The sequence below is a fragment of the Muscardinus avellanarius genome (genome assembly GCF_963383645.1).
Source record: "Muscardinus avellanarius genome assembly, chromosome: 1".
Taxonomy (NCBI): domain Eukaryota; kingdom Metazoa; phylum Chordata; class Mammalia; order Rodentia; family Gliridae; genus Muscardinus; species Muscardinus avellanarius.
In genome coordinates, this window is record NC_137786.1 from 120583949 (window position 1) to 120606030 (window position 22082).

At 49.0% G+C, this 22082-nt stretch overlaps 1 protein-coding gene across 1 annotated transcript in view; it reads right to left on the reverse strand.

The window, feature by feature from the left end:
- Positions 1 to 22082, reverse strand: part of GRIK4 (glutamate ionotropic receptor kainate type subunit 4) — a gene marked incomplete at both ends in the record, with an annotated part of 288755 nt that overhangs the window by 98330 nt on the left and 168343 nt on the right. Inside the window, 3 exons of the mRNA XM_080705143.1 lie at positions 7030 to 7134; positions 7986 to 8138; positions 16494 to 16655. Coding sequence (XP_080561269.1) covers positions 7030 to 7134; positions 7986 to 8138; positions 16494 to 16655 — 420 coding nt within the window. The remainder of the gene's footprint in view (positions 1 to 7029; positions 7135 to 7985; positions 8139 to 16493; positions 16656 to 22082) is intronic.

Sequence of the window (22082 nt, forward strand, 5' to 3'; positions counted from 1 at the left end):
TGCATTAGTTAGCGGCAATCAGCACATCCTCGGGGCCGCCTCCCCCACTGGCCACCCATCTGAGCCTTGATGGCACTGTCATGGAGGCGGCTCACGATAAGCCGGGCTCTTGGTGAGGGCAGAGTGCTGGGCAGGACCTCTCTATGCAGGTGACACCCTCCTGGCTGTTCCTCGAATGCTGAGTGATGGCTGGCTGTGCCACTGCAGATGTCATCTGCAGCAGGGTGTCCCATGGGTTTCTAGTCTATCTTTGACTGCCTTTGAAGTGGGGGAAGGGAACAGGAGGTGGGGACCAGGGCGGATCCTTGGCAGGTCTGCTCCAATTGCCTTCTGAGTGATGGCAGCCACTTTCTGGTTACCTCTTCCAAGAGGATCGGGAAGAAATGCAGCTGACAAGCACTGGAGCAGCCAGACTTCTCTGAAGGAGGCAGAGCTGTTTTTGTGAGGGCTGTGCACAGGCAAGATGGTGGACAGGAGACCCAAGAGATGCAGCCTAGGTTTGTGGTGATGGGTGGGGACCCACAGGACCCCTGGGAAGTTGGAGCTATGTTCCTTGAATATTCTAAAGAAGACCCTGGGTCTCCGAGTTTCTGGCTTGAACTGGTGACTAGGATAAGCCATCCCATCCATTTTCCTGCCTCTGATTGAAACTGTACCTAACTCAGTCCAGAGACCAACCCCTTGAACACTGGGTTTATATCTGCTTTGGAAAACTAAATAAGGTGATGAACTTCCTTTCCCAGTCATTCCTGCCATCTCTTCATTTCCATAAAAATGAGGGTTGAGCGATCCAAGGTCCAAAGAAGAGCTGGATCAGGTCTAGTTTCCAGGAAAAGTTCACATGGGAGAAAAAAAAAAAAACAAAAACTAAATTTGGTGGGGAGAATGGCCAGTAGAGAAATGAATTGACCGTACTACTCAAGGTTCAGGAAACAAATTAAAACATTTGAAAGCAAATTCCAGTAAGCAAGCTAATAGGGAATGTAGACATCGAGTGTTTAGTTTGAGGCAACTGATAGTCCTTCGGGGTTCCAGCTGTGGGCCACAAGGCCCAGATCTGAAGCCCTACATCTTGATAGGGAGCCAGACAAACGAAAAGGCAGCAGGGAGGAGAGACTGGCAAGACATACCTTGCTGGGAAAGGGATGGGCTGCTGCTTGGGGAAGGAAAAGATAAGAGGGGCATAATCAGAAAATTGTGCAGTAATTGTTTGGCTGCAATTTTTGCCTCCTTCCAAAGATCATGAGCTCTGAAATAGACTGTGACTCACTTTCCTGCACTTCCAGTCTTTGACAAAGAGTAGATGTTAAAAAATTTTTAGGCTAAATTCAGGAATGAAAGAATGAATGAGTGACGTAAAGTCAAAGTGTTTTTTTTTACATATCTAAGGGCTGATAAGAAAGAGGAAGTAAACTATTTTGGGCTGTTCCATAAGACAGAATTAGGAGGCAGAGTTTGACCCAGTGCCTGGAAGATACTGCAAGAAATGATGAATTCACTGTCTCTGAAGATGGTGAATTCCCCAGCCCAGAACATGACTGCAGAGAGGCCAGGGGCTGTCCCTCAGGGGCATAATGCAGAGCATTTTCCATTGGGTTGGAAGATTCAATAAGAAGCCTGGAAGGTCTCCAACATGTTCTGAGGTGATGTTACGTAAGGGAAAGATCTAGACTCAGTTCTTGGGTCTGGCAAGTTACCGGATATAGAAATATGGTTATATTTCTTTATCTCTCTGCTTTATTTTTTTCACCTCTGAGCGATTAGCTTTCATGCAGGGCTGACAAAAGGATGTGAAATTTTAAATATGTATGTACGCCACCCAACATAGTACATCAGGTAGGCGACAATAAATGTTAGCTATTATTATTATGTAATTAGAACCAGCCTTCCCCGTAACCATAGGCAAGCAGAAGAGAATGTCAAGGGAATCTATTTTCAATAACCCTTGGGTCCAGCCAAGCTAAATGCGGATAGGTTTACCATTTCTACTGTATATAGGCAGAAAGCTGAGGAACCCCCTTGTGATATGCAGTGAACCGAAAGGAAAATGTAGATCTGTTTTGCTAGCTAGGAATGTCAAACCCCAAAGGCTTAATTAGGGCCTGTTAAGCCATTTCCCAACCTCAGATGAAAGGTGTACTCATCTGATTACAGCACTAACAAAGTCGGTGGGGGAAGGGGGTTGCTAAGAACCTCTGATTTTTAGACCAAGTTAAATGAAGAAAATTAAAGCCCTTTTAACACTGTACTTCTTTTTTCCCTACTATCTTTCAAGGGAATGTATCCTAGATCAGGATGGGAGATGGTGCTATCCCATCACCACCCAGGACATCTTCTGGAGAGGAGAAGGGAGAGCATGCGTGAGAATGATGATCCCTCACAGGGAGAAACCCAAAGATGAATTGAGGTGGTGCTGTCAACTTCTATGCCCACAAGTACATGACTGGGAGATGGCTCACATTAAGAGCCACATATAGGACACCACAGGAAACATGTTCTCCAAACATACCCATGGAAGCTCCGTGGGGTCCCAAGATGGCAAATGCTCTCCAAGCAGAACCAAAATAGTAATTTTTAAATGGTAAAAAAGCAACCCTGAATTCTAAAAGACTATTTTTAAAATAGTAATAATCCTTTAATCAGCCACCGGCAGGGAATATAGTATTTGGTTCAGACATTTTACCAATTACAACCCACTGGGTCCCTGCATGGTGCTTTCTAAATAATCAAAACCAGCTCTTAATAGTCACTCCCCCAGACAGGAAGAGAAAGAATAAAACCAAACCCAAGTGAGAAGATGCCATTACTAAGGAAAGCCCAGCTCAGCAGGCCATTCTTACCAGGAGCTGTCCTGGTTTGCAGTAGACCTGGAGAAGAGGTTCTGATTGGGGTGGGTGGGGAGCAGGGCTTCCTGGGGAGTGAGGAACAGCCAGGGATGGGAAAGCCAAGAGCACAGGCACTGGAGTCAGACAAGCCTGAACATAATTCCAGTGTGCCCATGTCCTTGCTGATAGTGGGACGTGGGCCAAGCTCTGTACCTTCCCTTTAGTGTTTTCAGCGGTGAGAAGGGACTTGATCTACCAGGAAGGGTTGTTCTCAAGATGGAAAGTGATCAGTGAAAAGTACCTATATCGTGTCTAGTACACAAAAAGTGCTCAGAAGATACTTCCCCTCTTCCATTGTAATGTCCCTTCCTCTGCCAACATACTTGGACAGAACTGGGACATTCATAGAGCAGAGACATTCCTTTCACCCTGAAAGAAAGGCCCAATTAACTATCACTCCGTAGACCACCCCTTCATCCTGAAAGAAATAGGGAAGGACACCTGTCAAGAGACAAAAACTGGGCAGTGACTGGGGTGGGATGCAGGGACCAGCACTTGGAAGCTACATCTGTGCTCACACACATCATGGCATCTGAACCAGACAAGAGAGTGTCAAGGCACTCACAGAATCACTGAATCATAAATGGATCATAAAGAGGATCTCACCACCCACCTTCAAAGTCCAGCCTGGAGCATGTGTGTCCCTTGGGGTAGCTGAAGGTAAACATCACCATCTATAATGATCATTTGTATGTCAGATTAGCTCAAAAGGATGGGTTTGGGTGCAGGGAGGTCAGACAAGAAATTCTAGATATGGAGGAGGTTGCAGGTCTCTAATGCTGTTACTAGGGCAGGGTTTGAAAGGATAAGTTGTGGACCACCGACATCCTAATCATCCATCTAGATACTAACAGCAGGTTCCTAACAGCATAGTTTTACTAATCAAAATGTACAGCTGTGAGGTCCTATGGCTCTAGTGGAGGCTGCTAATAAAGGAGGAGGCCTAGATCAAGTCTGGCTGGACTTGGGAGCAGAGTAGGTGCTAGGGCTGATGATGCTGATTCTTTCCTTCTCCTTCTCTTCCCTTCTCTTTTGCAGTACTAGGGATGGAACCCAGAGCCCTGCATATGAGAGGCAAGTGCTCTACCAGCGAGCCACATTCCCAAGTCCTTTTGAAGACAGGGTGTTCCTAAATTGCCTGGGCTGGCCTCAGGCCTATGATCCTCCTGCCCCAGCCTCCTGAGTAGCTGGAATTATAGGCCAGGATTGGTGCTGAATCTGAATGATTCAGGCAATGCTGGGGTCTTACAGTTACCAAAAGCTGACCTGAGTGGCAGCTAATGTAGAATCAAAATTAAGGTGAAGAGGGGCAGGGAACAGAATCTGCTTTCAAGTAGAGGGAGGGATCAGGGCCACAGACATGGTGCTTCGTGGAAGGGAAATTTCAAAAGTGCTCTTTCTGGGATCACAGGTAGACCAGGACTGAGGCCCAAAGAGAAATTTCCAAAGCCTGGGATGGAAACCCACGGAATGGGTTTAGGGCTAGCAGGAGCATCTCCCAAATCATTACTCCCTTCACTTGCTTGGCCATTGTATTTCTCCTTGGGGCTCTTACACCACTGACATGATGTTAGATATATACTTGTTTATCATCTATCCCCTCCTATAATATTTGCTCTACACAAGCAGATACTTTCTCCAATGTAGAAAACCAGTACCTACAAAGGAGACTAACACAAGGAATTCAAGTATTTCTTGGAAGAATGAATGAATGAATGTTCTTCGACTCACTTCCCCCAAGCATATCTGGGCTCAGAGAAAAGTCTGCCCAACAATTCCCTCCAGTCTGGCGGCTTGCTTATTCAGGGAATAAGAAGCCTGCGGGCATGATTTGAGTTTAATAAGCCAAAATTGAAGATTTTTTTTCCTGTGTCACTTCCTTGCCAGACCATGAGCTCTTTCTCAGTGCAGGGACTGTCTCTTCGAGCTTTATCTCCACAGGCCAGACACAATGCTGAATACATAGTGTATGCTCAAGAAATGATTCGTTAGATCAGTGAAATAAACGTTCTGTGACACTCTATCCCTGTAGTTTCTGGTTGCCTGCCTGACCCTGTCCCCTTTGAGAAGATATGAAAAATGGTAATTGTTGCTTGAAGATCACAGAGCTACAGCCCAGAGCTGTGAGGAGCTGTTCAAAGTCAGCACCAGGGCTCTGGGTGGGAGGGCAGGGTCTTAGTCCCTCTGTCTAGGACTCCTGCTTTTTATTTGTTGTCTTCCAAGAAGGATGACCTTCCAAGAAGGGCTTTAATCACTGTCTTCCTAGAAAGAACTCCACTGGACACAGGTAAAAGGTAGAGGGAGCCTATCTGATGTAAGGATGTAACAGGAGGCAGATGTGGTGGGCCTCTACAGTGCAGGCATCATGGTGCCTGATGACTGAGTCCATTCCCAGGCCTATCCCATGGCTCAATCAGACTCATAGGGTGGAGCCTAAAAGTCTGCATTTGTAACTAATTACCAAGGAGACTCCATGGCACAGTTTGCCATAATGGTTAAGAGCTTGAGTTTTAGAAGGGGATATATAGAAATCTCCAAAACTATCTCTGCCATTATTTAGTTGGTCAAGGATAAGTCAATCTACCTGAACCTGTTTTCTCACTTACACTGAGAAAATTATAAAAAGTACCTACTTTGTAGGGCTAAATGAATAAATAGATGTTATACTAAACACAGTATAAAGCCCCTGGTAAGTGCTTAATAAATGAGTTGTCATGGTGGTGATGGTGATGATGGTGGTGATGGTGGTAGTGATGGTGTTGATGATGGTGATGGTGAAGATGGTGGTCTTGATGCTAATGATGGTGGTGATGGTGGTGATGGTGATGATGGTGGTGATGGTGGTAGTGATGGTGTTGATGATGGTGATGGTGAAGATGGTGGTCTTAATGATAATGATGGTGGTGATGGTGGTGATGGTGATGATGGTGGTGATGGTGGTAGTGATGGTGTTGATGATGGTGAAGATGATGGTTTTGATGCTAATGATGGTGGTGATGGTGGTGATGGTGGTAGTGATGGTGTTGATGATGGTGATGGTGAAGATGGTGGTCTTGATGCTAATGATGGTGGTGATGGTGGTGATGGTGATGATGGTGGTGTTAATGGTAATGATGGTGTTGATGGTGATGATGGTAGTGTTAATGGTGGTGGTGGTGATGATAGTGAGATGGTAGTGATGATGATAATGATGATGATGATTATGGTGGTGATGACAATGGTGATGATGTTTATGGTGGTGATGATTATGATGATAATGATGATGGTGATGGTGAAGATGATGCCTTATCATCTGTCAGAAAGGGTGACTAAGCCCTGCACTGGTGTATTGTCTCATTCAGTCATGCTGACAGCTAGAAAGCTTCTCAATATACCAGCTTCCTGCCATAATTACTGCCTGGCTTCCCATTTCCAGTCCTTTCTAAGGAAGGAAGAAGGGCTTCAAGTAAAGGAAGCTGATTATTAGGGTGATGGAAGGATGAGTGACCTTCAGAAAGATACCTAAAACAGCTGTCAGAATCCTTGTTTCCTCAGATATAAGAGGATCCAAGAAAGGAGCATAAGAAGGTTAATGGATGAGAATGAGAAGAGCAGTAGAGAGTTGGGAGGAGCTACACAGCACAGAGCATCCCTAAAAGACAAGAGCAGATGGGTGGCAGACGGGGAGGAGGGGTTGAGTGCTGTGGGAGGGGGAGGCCAGAGAAGCAATGTCAGGGAGAATGAACTCCGATTCCTCAGGGCTTCCTCAGCCTCCATGGGATTCAATCTGTCTTCCCAGTGAGATCCCTGGAGGACAGGGCTTCCAAGGCTCGGGTGAGATTCAGGGAGTGGAATAATCCAAAAGCATAGACAAGGCCTGAGAATCCCTTCTTTAAGTGGCAACCTTGCTACTCACCCCACCCCATGGCTGCCAGCCTCTGGGGTAGTTTGGCTGGGAGTGCCAGGTGGCTGACCTGGTGGTGGAAGGGGAGGTCAGTATAGTTTGGGAACCTTGCCCAGGATGCAGCCTGCTGTTCCTGGGGATAAATGATGGCAGAAGGCCATCCTGCCTGAGCACCAGGGAGTCAACAAAACAAAACAGGTCAGGGATAAAGGAACAAAGGAGAAGGACCCATCATGAGAGCAGTGGCACAGCTGGGCTTACCTGTCGAAAACCATTCCTGGTGAACTGTAAGATTTTCAAGGCATAGTTGGACCTCTGGCCTTTGCTGTTGAATTCAATGTGGCCGGTGAGACCTTCCAATTCTACCTGTCCAAGAGAGAGTGAGTTACAGCACCAGGCAGGCCCAGTGTTCACTTGGCCCCAAGCAAGCATTCTATACACTTGCCACTTGGGGATGCCCCAGAGAGGAGAAGCCACCAAGATACATTCTCCACATGCTCCAGCCACAGCATCTGAGCTGGAGAAGGAAAAGAATGTCCCATGTCCACTAACCCCACACCGACTGTATAATCAAACACAAGTCAGGATGCTAAGTTGAGCTCAGAGTCAACCCACCCCTTCTCTAGGCCCCTGGCTATAAACAGTATTGCCCTTTTTGGACAGCCACTCACCCTCACTTCATAGGCCTGCAAGAAGCCAGGATGCCCCTGCAACTGACTTTAAATGCCAATTCCAAGACCCTCTGCATCAGCTCTCTCTGGCAAAGTCCAACACCCTTTGCACTAGGCAAGAGACATCTTCATGGGCAGAAACCCAGTCTCCTCCCCAAGGAGACACAGCTGGGGAGAGGGACACTGGGATAACCCAGCACTGAGCTCGAAGTCTGGAGCCTGAAACTCCAGGAAGGATCACAGGCTACAACAGCATAGTCCTTCCCCAGCTGTGCAGAGCTTTGCTGGGACACTGTGGAACAGAGAGGCCAGGTTCCAAGCCTGGCATTCAGGGCCCCCTGAAGAGTCTAAGGTTCAAGGGCCATTTGGAACAAACTTGCCATGGATTTTCATTGGGATCATGGGTCTACTCAACTAGGACCACCAGAGACAACTACCCAAGGCTGTGATCTACTGGGAAGACTAGAACTGAGAGATTCTTGCTCCTTGAACCAAGCACTCCACCCCACTGGGCTAGGCCAGCTGCAGCCCCTCAGAGCTCCTCACCATGCGCAGGTAGTTCATGAGGCTGGTGCCGTGCTGCCATATCTGGGCTGAGCCGCAGGACAGGGGCTTCACGCCGATCTCCTGGCTCCGGTTCAGCTCCTGCACCGCTGTCACCACAGCATAGACGGCGTCAAAGAGCAGGGCTGAGGATAGCTGGGAGAGGCAGAGAGGGGGCAACAAGGTGCAGAGAAATGAGGGGAGGGGAGGGAGAGAAAATGAAGAAAAGAGATGAGAAAAGGAATACAGGGGGCATGTCCATGCCCCGGGCCCGGCCTGACACTGGGCTCGCTCCACCTCTGCCGGCAAATGACATGGCAAAGGCTTCTCTAGCATCAGAGAATCATGCCACCTTCTTTTTATTTTGAGGAACTGGGTATTGAACACATGGGCACTTTACCATTGAGCTGCATCCCCAGCCCTTTTATTTTTTCATTTTTCATTTTGAGACTAGGTCTTGCTATGTTGTTGAGGCTGACCTTGAACTTGCAATCCTCCTGTCTCAGCCTCCCAAGTACTGAGATCACAGGTGCAACACCACACTCAGTTCAAACGACCACTTTGGGCTTCAAATGATCCCCTCCCTTTACATTGGTGCATTGTAGTCACAGCTCATGAAGAAGTTCAGAGCAACATAGACACACACGCACACAGAACTTAGTGAGCCCCCCCAGCTCCCTCCCCTTCACCCAGCTCATGATACTGAGACTGGCACTGGACTCCAAATGATTTCAAAGATATTCTTTTCTTTCTCCCTCCTTCCAGGGAAATAGAAACTTCTGTTGTTCTTAGGAATCCCCTGGAAGGAGATGGAGCTGCATATATCAGGAAGAGGGCCATTCCCTCAGATTTGCCCATTCCATCAAGCTCAGCTTAAGGTCACTTCCTCCCAGAAGCCCCCCATGACACCTACGATGATCACAGTCTAACTTGTACTGTTGGACTTGAGTGAGTGTGAAACACATGGTAAGTTCAAAGCCCAAAGAGAAGTAAGACCCTAGGAAGGGAGGGCGGGCTGGGAGGTAGACATGGGGTGACCTGGACCCATGGAAGTCTGGGAGTGGGAGGGAGATGGGTGATCCGGTTGGGCAATCTAGACGGTGTATTGTGGAGGCTGCAGTGTTGAAATGAGCACTGGAGGACTTTGGTAGACAGACAGGTTATTGGCTATGGGGCAGGCAGCATCCAGGGAAGGAGAAGGACATCACAGAGAGGTGGAGGTGCAGGTGCACAAACTCAAAGGTGGGCAGCGCGGAGCACACCTGGGGGGTGCAGCGAATCAGACGCCTTGATGGCCATCATGCCTGAAAGCCAAGGAAGAGGTCATTACAGCTGAGCTCTGTGCTTTCATCTTCCCTGTTAGGCCACAAGCTCCTTAGGGCAGGGGTACACAGGACATTCATGTCTACATGCTGCATGCATCTTCTATGAGGTTGGCCTCCAAAACATATTTCTTGACTTAACTCTCAGCCAATAACTGTCCACTGCCCAATGTGCAGCCTTGGGGAGGGGAAAGGAGGCGTTTGGGTGCAGATGGCAACAGGAGGAATACAGTAGTTTCTGGTCCTTGGACAACTTAGATTTAAGGAAGTAACAGTGTGTCATGTGAATGCACAAAAGGCCACTGACAAGGAAGACCTGCCAAGTGCCAGGGCCTCTGTGGTCAACACAGCACAGGGTCCTGGAGGGGGGCCCAGGAAGGCAGGTGCAGCCCTCAGGGCGGAGGGGTGATGAGGCAAAGCAGGCTCTCTGAAGCACGATGTTCCACCGTTGGCAAATCAATACTGCCCCTTTCAAGACTCTTCTTTCAACTGAAGACAACCTTGTGAAGGGCTGGCAGACTTCTTACAACCAGCCTCCCACCTGGCCAGGCTTCAGGACACTAGGCCCTCCAAGGATGGAGGGAGGGGGCACCTAGGGCTTCTCCCAGCCCTCCAGACTGAATGTGTGCCATGCAAGACAGCAAGGGGCAAGAAAAAGCTTGAGCAAAGCTCCAACCCACAGTCCAGACCCCAGTTCCTTCACTGGGTGCTGGGTGACTGGGGGTACCTTGCTGACCCTCTCAAAGCAAGTAACAGTTTCATATCTGTAAGAGAGACATAGCAGTCCCTGCTCACAAGTGTGAAAAAGTGCACTGTAACTGAGGGCAGGGTTGTGTGTCTCCCAGGACCACCAGGTGTTAGCAGGTGCTCAGGAAACAGGTGCTAGCTGAACACAGGTGTGGGTGGCAGTAAGCATAGGATGCTAGGAGGGAGCAGAGGGCCTGGTTTCCTGCGGTTCTGCTACATGCTGGGCCAGGAGGCTGGTCAGAGGAACTGGCGAGCTGACTTTGGATAACCATTATAGAAGACAGCCACAGAGGAAACGGCCGACACAGTCTCTCTCCTCTAGTCCAACCTCACCTGCATCACAAAACCAACAGACCAGTGGATCCCTGTTCTTCCCCTTCACTCTCTCCCTCCCTCTCTTGCCTCCTCTTTCCTTCTTCCTTCTCCTGCTTCCTCCCTTTCATCCTGCTTTTATTCAGTCCCTACCAACTGGTAGGCACCACAGACCCTGACATCTCCCTCCTCTCCACTGTCACATCCTGTGAGGCCAGAGTCACCTCTGCCTCTATTGCATCTCCTGCCTTCTGGGCTCTATCTTTCCTCCTCTGTCACCTGTGGCCTGAAGACCAGGCAGGTAAAGCATCCAAATCTCACAATCAAGATCAATGGAGACCTCTGCAGTCCTGCTAAGCCAGGCGGAGCAGGGCTGACTAGCCACGCTCCTCTGAGTGGCTCCTGTGCGCCATGCTCTTTCTCTGCACACCCCTCTCTCTTCCTCTCGCCACTTAGCACCTTCTTCCCTCCATTCCCTGCAGGCTCACCTGCATGGCACCCATTGCTCCTCCGTCAGCCTACGATTGTTCTTGTCCTTTGCACCTAATTCATTTCCCTTGAGCATGTGTGCCTCTTTATTACTGGACCTCTCAATTTTTCTGCTAAAAGGCAGGATAGAAATGATGGATGCTACAGTCTCTCCTTTTCCAGTATCTACCTGCAGGGGAGCTAGTTGCCCCTACTTGCTATTGGCCTCTAGAACCTTCAGTTTGGCTATTTAAATGATACCATCAACCAATCTTAGTCCCACCTTCTCCATTGCCTCTTAATTAACCCCTTCATTCCAGGACCTCTCAGATCATGTGTCTGAGCTGGAAGAGATCCTAGAAATCAACTAGTCTGACCCCCATGTTACAAATGAGGCTCGAGGAGCTCTCCTCTTACCCAAGGGCACACAGGGAGACAGTGAGGGCCACAGCCAAGCCCCAGCACCCCCCTTCCAGTCTGGTTTCCTCGATCTCTGCAGCACTGTCTTCCCTCCCTGCTGCCTGCAGGGCTCCCCTCGAGAGGCTTGGATTACCTTGCTCTATCAGATTTATCTTCATGCCTAGACTCCAAGGACAACTTAGGGCAATCGTGTAGGACATAGTAGCATTCTCCACAACAGACAGGAATATGGGACACTTGGGCCAGGGCTGGGGGCATGGAGGGATGGTAACAGGCTCCTCTTATCCCTGGGTTTGGGTCCCCACACAGTCTGTCTCCTGGCTCACTGGCTGTCCTCATATTAGCTCAGCTAACAACCAGTACCCCCGGTTGCTTGTCTAATACTCATTCTCCCGTTGTTTCTCCCACGTTGGTTAGGTGTCCTCTCCTCTCCCATGCTATCAGGAGCTTCCGAGGAGCTGCCCCTGCCCCAAGCCCCAGGTGAGCCAATGTGGCCCGAGGCTTCTCATCACCTTGCCAATATGAGATTCAGGACAAATGAACTCGTCCTGACAAAAGAGACAGGAACTGAGGTCAGGAGCATATTCTACATCCTAGAAGAGACAGTTCTCTTCTTCCTTTGTCTGGATGTATTGGCTGGAGCTGCTGCAATCATGCTGGCCCTACACTGAGCATGAAGAAGACACCAGGGTGGCCAAGCAGAGAAGGAAAGGACCTAGGTCTCCTACCCTGTCCCCCTGGAGTCTGTGATACATACCACATTACCTTTTCTACACAGGCGTGTTTTTTTTCATATTTTATGTGGATCATATTGAAAATGGCATACATTCAGTCTGTGCTTGGTGTCCCCTCCCCCCTACTTCCTTTACCCCCCTCCCAACGGTGAGTGTCCAGGTTGGCCATGCTACGTTCATACTTTCACATATTCAAATGTAGCTCCTCCATTACTCAACCTCAGCCTTCTTCCTCTCCTACCCTTCCGTTCTAGCTCTGCTGAAGTTTCCCCTCCATTATCTGGAGTTCCTCTGGTGTCCCCAAATACTCCCTAGTTTGGGCATATTAGAGAAAACACATGTCCCTTCTCTTTCAGTGCTTGGCTGATTGCACTTAACATAATGTTCTCCAGGTCTTTCCATCTTTCTTGCAAATGACATGACTTTGTTCTTCTTTATTGCTGAGTAGGATTCCATTGTGTGTATTTCCTATAATTTTGCAATCTATTAATTTGTTGATGGAGACCTAGGTTAGTTACATATTTTGGCTATTACAAATTGTCTGCACAGGTATTTTAATTAGGGGTTCTTTACTAGAAGCTGAGACCAAGCACCCTAATTGGTATGGAAGCCCATACTTCTCAGGGGTTTTTGTTGCACTGGGTCTCCAAAGAGGCCTGTGCCTCACCCCCTCTGAAGGCTCCTCTATCCCTGGGCTGCTGTTACCACTGCCCATTTCTCCTCACATCCTCCCAGGAAGCCCCTGGCCTGCTCCTGCCACATGGTTGTCTCTGTTCCCACTCATTCTGGAATGTGGTTTTCCTGGCTGGTGCTCTTAACAGTATCTGATCAGAATGCTGAGGACCAGTGTGAGCATGTTTTTTGGGGGTACTCTGGAGTCTCTAACTCCTGGGGCCTTAGCAGTTCTTCCAGTACTTTTGGTAATTACACCACCACCTGGGGACACTGGGGATGGGGCACAGGTAGAAGGAAAATCCTCAAGATTCCTATGCACCTGCACCTGTGTATGGCCTTCAGCGGTGACAAGGGTTGATGTAACCTCAGGAGGCTCTGGCTTCATGGGTCCTGGGCTGATCCATGCTGGCACCTCCTAAGCTACGACGGCCCCTTCCCTCCAGGCAGTGTCCTTAGGGACCTCCCGTCCTGGCCATCCACCCAGGCCTCTCATCTGGATCCTCCCTGTTACCCCTCTGAGCCCGCACTCCTCTAGCTCCTCTCCTAGTCAAGGGTGCGAGCCCACAATCTTCTGTCTCATCAATTTCCCTCTAGCTCCAGATCTCCATTCTAAGCAATTCTTTGCTCTCCTAATTGCTCTCTCCCACTGTTATTATTTACTAATTTAGCTCTGGAAAGTGTTTCAGAGAGCAGTCAGAGAAAAGCAGTTCCTGTTTCAAAAGCCCTGGTCCCTATCTCCAATTCTGGGCCCAGGGGAAGGGGTAGGGAGCCCCCACACACACATCACTGAGGTCTCTGCTCCGTGTGTGTGTGTGTGTGTGTGTGTGTGTGTGTGTGTGTGTGTTTTGTCTGTTTCTGTCCCTGTCCCTTCTGAATATTAAATCTTCCAACTGGCTCAATCCTCATTTAAAATCCTCTCCTCAATTTTGGCACCAAAATGTTGTTTGGCAAGAAACCCTTGATTCTCTTGTTTTTATATTTTCATTTGGTTCTTCATTGTTATTTTCTTTTGAGCTGTTTGCAAATTGTTTCTGGGAATGAAAGACTTGTTATAAATTAAGATGAATCAAGTCTGACTCAGGGAATTGTGGCTGGATTCCTTTCCCCCTCCCTCAAACGAAAGTAAGAATTTTTCTGGACACAAACCTGTAACCCTCATCTCTCCCCAACCTCTGGGTGAACAGATTCCCAGGGTCCTTTTGGATGCCCATTTGTCGCTGAAACTCTGAATGCTGAAACTCTGCCCCCGATATAATACCAGGGCAGGAACCATTAAAATCGCATGGAATCGTTCTTACAATCTGGATTTTATTCAATGAAATAAACACTTAATTACAAACATCTGCTTTAGCCTAAATTCTAATTACTTAATCTAGCCATCTGTAATTTTAATGATTTCTCACCATTTTTGTTCTTTGTGGGGTGATTAATAGAAATGGCACATGAATCTGGTGGGTGTGCAGGTCCCTTCATGATGCTCCTCCTCTGGGCACATTACCCCTGGCAGGAGGCACCTTTGCAGTGAGCTGTGGGCCACTGGTGGGTCCTGCCTGGGAGGTGCAGGTGTGCTGGGCTTGGCCTGGGTACCTTTCCCTCCAGCACTCATTTCAGAGTCCTCAGACCCAGGATCCTTGTCCTGCAAAGCCCACCTGAGGAGGTGAAGGAGACTCGCACACAAGCTGGGGGAAGAAGGAAAAGGAAACACAGGGCAGGAGCATCTTATGCGGAAAAGAGACCGAAGGGAGTTACAGGGAGAAGCAAGGGGAGAGGGCAGAGTGTGGGAGATGTGGAGAGAAGGAGAAAGAAGAAGAGGGGGGAAAAGGAAGGAGAGGGAGGAGGAGAGAAGGATCATCCCACGAGGCAGGAGCTGGTTGTGGCTTATTTATTTATTTATTTATTTATTTTGCAGTACTGAGGATTGCACCAGGAGTGTTCCACCCCTGAGCTATAGACCCCCAGGACTGAAACAAGTTCTCACTAAGAGAACTTTTGAAACAGGTTCTTTTTTTGAAACAAATTCTCACTAAATTGCTGAAGGCCTTGCTAAGTTGCTGAGGCTGGCCTTGAACTTATGATCCTTCTGTCTCAGCCCCCCAAGTACTGGGATTGTAGGTGTGCATGCATCCCCATGCCCAGATGGTTGAGGCCTTTTTACAGCACAAGATGGGAAGATGAATCAGGCTGTGTGTGTCTGGGACTCCACCGCCTTCCAACTCCCTGTTGGAAAGAACTGGGCTGTTGGTGCTGGAAATTTCCTGGGACGGGAGGAGGCAGAAGACAGGAGGAGGCAGCTTTTCAGAAGGTAAGCTGCTGAAGTGAGAGCCCTCTTCGGCTATGGGCTTCCTTCCACTCTCTCTAAGAGAATAGCCCATACCCTTCCCCCCCTCCTCAGAGGCCATAATAAGAGGCCTAGCCAGAAGGTCCTCTGGCGCAGAGGGACAGATTTAGGCTCTAGTCCAGGCAGTGTTAAAATGAGGACCTCAGCAGACCCGCATAATCCATCCAGCACTTCTGAGCCTCAGTTTCTTTTGTTAAAAGGGGGTATATGACTGCCCTTACCTGTTACAAGGACACCATGAAGAAGAAAAAGGGTTGTGGCTTGGGATGCACTGCAGTAGGCTTCAGCTCTGTGCTGAGGCAGAGCAGATGCCCCAAGCGCCCTGGTCCCCTGAGCCAAGGACACACACCCACGTCACCACTGGGAAACAGGAAGGGCTGGGCCCGGAGACCAGAGCCTGCGACTCTGCCAGGGGTAAGATGCTGGGGCTCCAGGAGGCCCGACATTGGACCCAGAAGGGGACAGATAAAGTAAGTGTTCCTATCTTTTCAGCTGCCTGAAGTGCTTCCCAGCGGCAGGACGGACTCCCTGGACCTGGGAAGGAGTCAGCACTGCCCGTGTTGTACCTGAGAGGCTAGGCGCCTGCCCAGGCACTCTCTCACACAGACCATGTGCAGGGATTCTCAGTCCTGCATTGCTGAGTGATGAGACCTGTTCTGAGAAGCAGGTCCTTAGTCAAGTATGTCATCTGTGTGTACTTACACAAACTAAGACAGCTTCAAAGTCACTTTATCATCAGATGGGTCACCCCTGTGCATGTGATCCAGGGTTGATCCAAACTCTGTCCTTCTGGAGCCTTCGCCACTTCTGCCTGCAGAGGTCTTTCCCTGTGCTTCACAGGAGAAGTGCTAAGCTTCTAGGAGCCACTTTCCTGGGGTGGGGGTGGGGATGATCCCACGCCCTGCTCCTGTTCTTCCTCGCCACAGACCACGCAAGAGGCCCTACACTCAGCATTTGCGCCTCGGGAAGCTTTTCTGGAAGAACTACTCAGGGCAGTGGACCCCTATGGTGGAAAGAACACTGGACTGGGAGCCAGGAATCTCAGAATTCGGATTCATTCTGCAAAAGACTCTTACCCATCCCCAGCCCTGTTCCTAGCCTTGACATCAGTGTCTCTGTTCCAGAAATGAGAGGGCAGATCAGCTCTGAAAGGCCCTTTAACAGTGTGATAAACTATAAACCCAGGCATTTGATTCCCACCCGAAATCAGCAGCAGCATTCTGGGGAGCCCCAGACACCAGTAAAGGACAACTCAGGACCTCCACACAGTGCTTTCCTGCTGCCTTCTCAGCCCAGCTGGTGATCTGAGCCTATGACTTCCCAAACCCTCTCCCTGTATCCACTTCCCAGCAAATCTATACATGTCTCTTTGAACTGGGACTGGAGAAGGGAGAAAGAAGGATGGACTCTCAAGGCATCACCAAGCAGCAGCCTGCCCACAGCAGGGCTCTTGCGGAGGCCCTGGAGCACAGGAGAGAGCCCTGGGAACACTTACCGCAGGCCCCGTGAAGGGCACGTGGTCACAGTTCTCCTGCCAGGACTGGTTGAGACTCTGGGCAAACTCTTGGAAGAAAGCATGGGATTGATTGAAAATGGAAAATCCCAGGATGTTGACACGGTCATCCACAAGGCTGTCCATTCTCTGGAGTGAGAACTCCTGGAAAGAGCCAGCAGTCAGAAACAGAAGGCATAGTTAGGACAGGAGGAGGGGAGGGGAGATCATGCAGAAGCACATCTGGGCACCTCGCTCGACTCCAAATAACAAGGAGCTTTGCTGGGAGCTAGGGGTCCAGGCCTGACCAACAGTGGCTCCCCTGGGAGCTTATGGTACAGAGTATAGGGGAGAGATAAATAGAATGATAAAGTATACAAGAAACAAGCAAAGTATACAAGATGCACTGGATGGAGGAAGACATACGGGGCTTGTGTACCTGCTGAAGCAGGACCGCATCCACAGAAGGTCTGCTGCTTAAGCAGAGGCTCAAAGGATGTGGATGCATTTCCCAGGTGGAGAATGCGGATGGACAGGGGCGATTCCAACCAGAAATCCCCAAGAGCACACAGGTGAGGAAGTCCATGGTGCTCAGTGAGGTACCTGTGGTGCTCTGTGATGAAAGCCTGACTCCTCAAAGTGTCATCCCACCATCAGAATCACCAGGGTATCTTTTAAAAAGTGGCCACTCCTGCACGCTCCCACCACCATAGGGATTAGTGTCTCTCAAGCTGCTGCCTACTGAGGCAGCAGGCCCTCGGTGGTCCCTAAGTCTTGAGTGTTCGGGAACCACTAATGAACCCGCAGGATGCAGAGGCCTGGGACAGAATGTTGAAAAACGAGGCTTGGAGGGTCAGGTCCCTAGCCTGGCAGAGCCCAAGGGTATGTGGGGGGGGGGGGGGATGAGAGTTCACATTTTGTCAAATCCCAGAAGTATGACAAAATCAAGTTTGCTTTCTAAGACTTCAACCTGAAGGTCTGAAGGCAGTGCCTTCCTTTGCTGTTATTTCTTTTTTCTTTCATTTAACACATGTGTTTCACATTTAACAGATATAAGTGTTTTTCGTGTGCCTGACATGTTTCTAGGCAGGAAGATCATGAATCAGAGACACACATGCTATTCTCAAGGAGCCTGCAGACCAGTGGAGGAAACAGATAGTAAAGAGACAAATTCATTGTCATTTCGGATGGCAATGGAGGGGGAGAGCTGCTGCAGTCTGAGAAGCCTCATCTGAGCAGTACATCTAGAGGGTCAAGGGAATTCTCCCAGCAACCCCTGGTCTCATCAGATCGCCTATTTGAGCAGGAGCCTGAAGGTGTGCCTGCCATCAAGGAGTCCTCGGAACCCCAGGTCCTGGATCTCCAAGGTCCTGTGTGGGGAAACCAGGCAAGAGAGTATGGATGACTCAGCTCACTGATCCCCAGTCCTGGAAGCATGCCTTCAAATTCAGGTGAGGCCATGTTCTCACTGAAGGCACATTCATGACATGTTTCCTTTAATGTTCACACACAGCTCCACATCCATGGGCACGTGGTACTTACAGACCCTAGGACCAACCCATCAGCCACTCAGCCCGGCATGACAGGTAGCAGGTGCCTTAGGCTTACTTTCTGGCCAAGAAAAACACTGCTTTTCTCCAGGCAGTCTCCTTTGCTTAAGACTTAGCTCCTCCAGCCCCTGGCATCTCCCTCGCTCCCTGGCTATCTTCTCCAGCCACGCCAGGCCTCGGGCTGCAGGCCCAAGCTCCCCTGCCCAGAGCCCAGCCTTATTAGCTTCAGCCTGCAGACTGCAGTTACAAAGTCTCCTCTGGAGTCACCAACGCCTGACAGAGTGGAGTTGGATGAGGATTGAGTGTATTTTGGATCCTGCTAAACTCCCATTAGGGGAACATGTATGTGCCAGAGAATGTATTGATTCATAAGCTGGTATTATGTCCTGTTTCTGTAACAGGGCAGCTGTCCACACTCTCTGTGGACTATCAGCGGCTCGAGGGGGCAGATGGCTGATGAGAAGAGATGCATTTGGCAAGGGTGAGGGGCCTGGGGTCAGGCTGTCATCACTGGACAAGGACGGTGGGGGCTGGAAAATATCCTCTCCCCTAGCTTCCTCATCTATGTGGGCATCTCTGTTCTCTTACACACACAGCTTGATGGATGGAACGCCATTGCAAGGAAGTGCTGGAGGTACACACACTGACGATGGCAGTAGGAGGGATGGTGCCTAAGAGCTTCCTTGGCAAAGCTCCGTCTCTCACTACACTGGACATGTGACCTTAAGCAGGGCCTTTACCCTTTCTGAGCTTCTGATCTGCATTTTGTAAAATGGAAGCCATAATATTAGCGACTTCCTAGGCTGCTTTAAGGAACAAGTAAGATGTATGCAAAGGCTTGACATCATATCTGGCAAATGAGAAGTGTTCAGTCTCCGATAGTTACTGAAATACTTTGGTATTTCAGCTCTTGAGCAGCAGCTGGCTCTCTCCTTCTCTAGTTCCACTTGTCTTAGAAACCTGAGTCAGAAAGGTATTCCCTTCAAATGTCTGTGCTGGGCAGAGCAGGATGAATGAGTAAGTGTAGACACTCGGGGATAGTGCTTCTACAAGTCAGCATCTGCCTGCCTTCCTTTTAATTCTTACCTTCTTATCCCTCCACTATATTCTATTTCCTATTTTCAAAGCCTTCTTAAGATAAGAAGAGTCCAGAAGTTTCCCTGATGATTCGTTCTATTTATAAGGACTCATGGGTGAGCTCGTGGACAGACAAGAAAGGAGGGTGTGTTCTTTAAGTGCAATTTCCCAGGACACTCTAGATTTCTACTCTCCAAGCATCCTTACAGTTGGGAAATTCTTCTTTATGTCTAAACTTAGAGTTTCCTGCTGCTCTTGAAGGGTATTTTCTAAAAGGACATGAGACACAGCTGACTGCCACCAGTTTATGTACAATGAAAGCCTTCTAAGCCAGCATTCCTGAGTGTGTTCCACAGGATACCAGCCTTCTAGAAGATATTAGAAATTTCACAAAACAAGGTTTTCATGTTCAAATAAGGCTAGTAAGCACTGCATACTATATTTGCCTTCTCAATATCCATAACAAAGACTAGCACATTAAAGGCTGAAAGAAACCCAGCAGTGAAGCAGCTTATTTAATTTTGTTTAACCCCATACTTGCCAACACATTGACCATGGACCATATTTGTCCCCCTAAAATCTCGAGTGGCATCCTAAAGGACATAATTTGGGGGATACTACTTAAGGTGTACTCACAGAGCATGTATTATCAACCCTAAATCAAATGGTGGGAACATTTTGCTAAGACAAATATGTCATAAAACAAAGTTCAGGATTAGAAGGGATTGAGGCTCATTTGGTTTCTGTTGCCTCTCTGGAGCACTAAGAATGCACACCTGGCTCATTTAGGTACCTGGATGCTCCTTCCTCAGCCTAGCTGGCTAAGACCTTCAAAAAATGATGAAAAGGGCTAGAAGGGGTTCCCAGATGGATTGAGTTTTCATGGGAATCTTGATTCTCCTGTTATGTCCCAGGAAAGAATATCTGCTCTGAATGAGGGCAGGTTCCCATCGTCCTGACCCTAGGAGAACCAGGGAGAAGAACCAGGAGAATCTCTCAGGATGAGCAAATGGCCATGTGGTAACGCCAAGCAACGAAACATGGACCAAGACCAAATCATCCACTTCCTCCAAGTGGCTTTGTGCAGCCCTCATGTCATCATGACATCATTGCTTTCAACACAGGTGCCCTCTCTCCAAAGGAGTGTTTGGTCTGGGGGAGTAGAGATGTGTCTGCCTCATTCTAGGACCCCCTACACTGAGCAGAGTGCGGATCCCTAGGAGCTCCCTGGTCAATGTCAGTAAGAGGACTTTGACCCAGGACATCTCGAAGTCTCATCGGCCTTCCTGAAGCTAACTCTATTGCTATCACACATTCTTACACCTTCACAAGGCTTAAGAACATTGTGAATAGGAGTTATACCAGCTTCCTATTGACCTCTGGAAATATATATATATATATTGGGTTGTACTGGGGTTCCTGGAAACCCTTCTACCTCCGGGCTACACTCCCAGACCTATTTTATACTTTTTATTTAGAAACAGGGTCTCTTAAGCAAGCACAGCTGGCTTCGAACCTCCGCGATCCTCCTGTCTCTGCCTCCCAAGCGCAGGGATTACAAGTGTGCACCACCATGCCCGGCACATTATTGTATTTTGAAAGCCACATTTGTGGCAGTTTGTTTTCTTATCACTGGGCTTTCTCACTTAAAATAACTTATAAGTGCGTGCATGTTCACACATGTGCACAGGCATGCGATGGTAGGTAAGGATCCAAATAGCTATAGCTGAAGGTCAAGTCACAGCCTCAGGGCAGGGTGTGCTGCCCCAGGGTGGCCCAATTCTGTGAAATCGATCTCCTGGCTCTTGAATCTTCCCCTCCCTTCCAACCCCACCAGGTCAGGCCCTTATCAGTTCTCCTTTACCAGGCTGCCTATTTAATGGGGATCATGCTTCTGGTCTTGGGAGGCATGGCCAATATACTGCAGGGCTCTCAGATGCAACATCTCACAGATCCTGGATGAGGGTTGTGGAGAACAGACACCACAGTGCCATAGCTCAGCTGAGTGTCCCTTGCTTTCTCCAGAAGGTGTGACATTCCCAATGTCCTGACATACAAACAGACCTCCACTCAGCCATCAGCTGCAAGTAACTCTTCAGCTGGCAGCCTGTTCAATCACTGGGGCCCAGGAGGAATGCCTCACACTGCACTGGGCTCAAATGCCAGGAAGCATGCATCTTTGGGGTCAGGGATTTGGTGGATGGGGATAAGGTCCCAGACCTTGATGGCAGCCTCTGCACAGGAGAGAGGGTGGAGTAAGAAGTGTCCTCTCCGAGGAGCAGGGACCCTTCAGCCTGGGCTCAGCAGCCATGGCTGTGAGGCAACCCTAGGCAGGGGACAGGTTGGCTGAATAGAGAGGCAAGCTCAGGAGCCCAAATGATCCAGATACAGCTCTTGTGCTTGGCTTCAAGGAGAAAAGCAAGAAACCAAGGCACAGTCCAGGCAGGATCCCTGAATTGAGTCCATCTCCTAATCCAGGACAGATGGGGAAGTGGGGAAATGGCATGCTGTCATATTCTCCTGCTCAGCGGTCCCTTCTCCTTCCTGTTCCGAGCCCAGTATACTCATTGCTGTTCTCCTGGGCCAAGCTAGACACTGCAGAGGCAGCCCCCGCTCCCTTCTTTTTTAACTCCATACCCAGTCAACTGCCAATTCTGTGAAATCTATCTCCTGGCTCTTGGATCTGTCCCTCCCTTCCAACCCCATGAGGTCAGGCCCTCATCAGTTCTCCTTTACAATGGCTGCCTATTTAATGGGGACTGCCTCTGATCTTGGGAGGCCTGGCCAATATGCTGTAGGACTCTCCAATGCCACTTCTGATGACAATGTGATTACCTACTGGCACTATGTAATATGGCAATCTCATCAGGAAACAGCAGGTGTATTAGAAAAAATTTATTTTTTTTATTGAAGTGACCCCAGTGGGGTTTTACCATTGAACTATCCCCCTTTCTGTTTTGTTTTG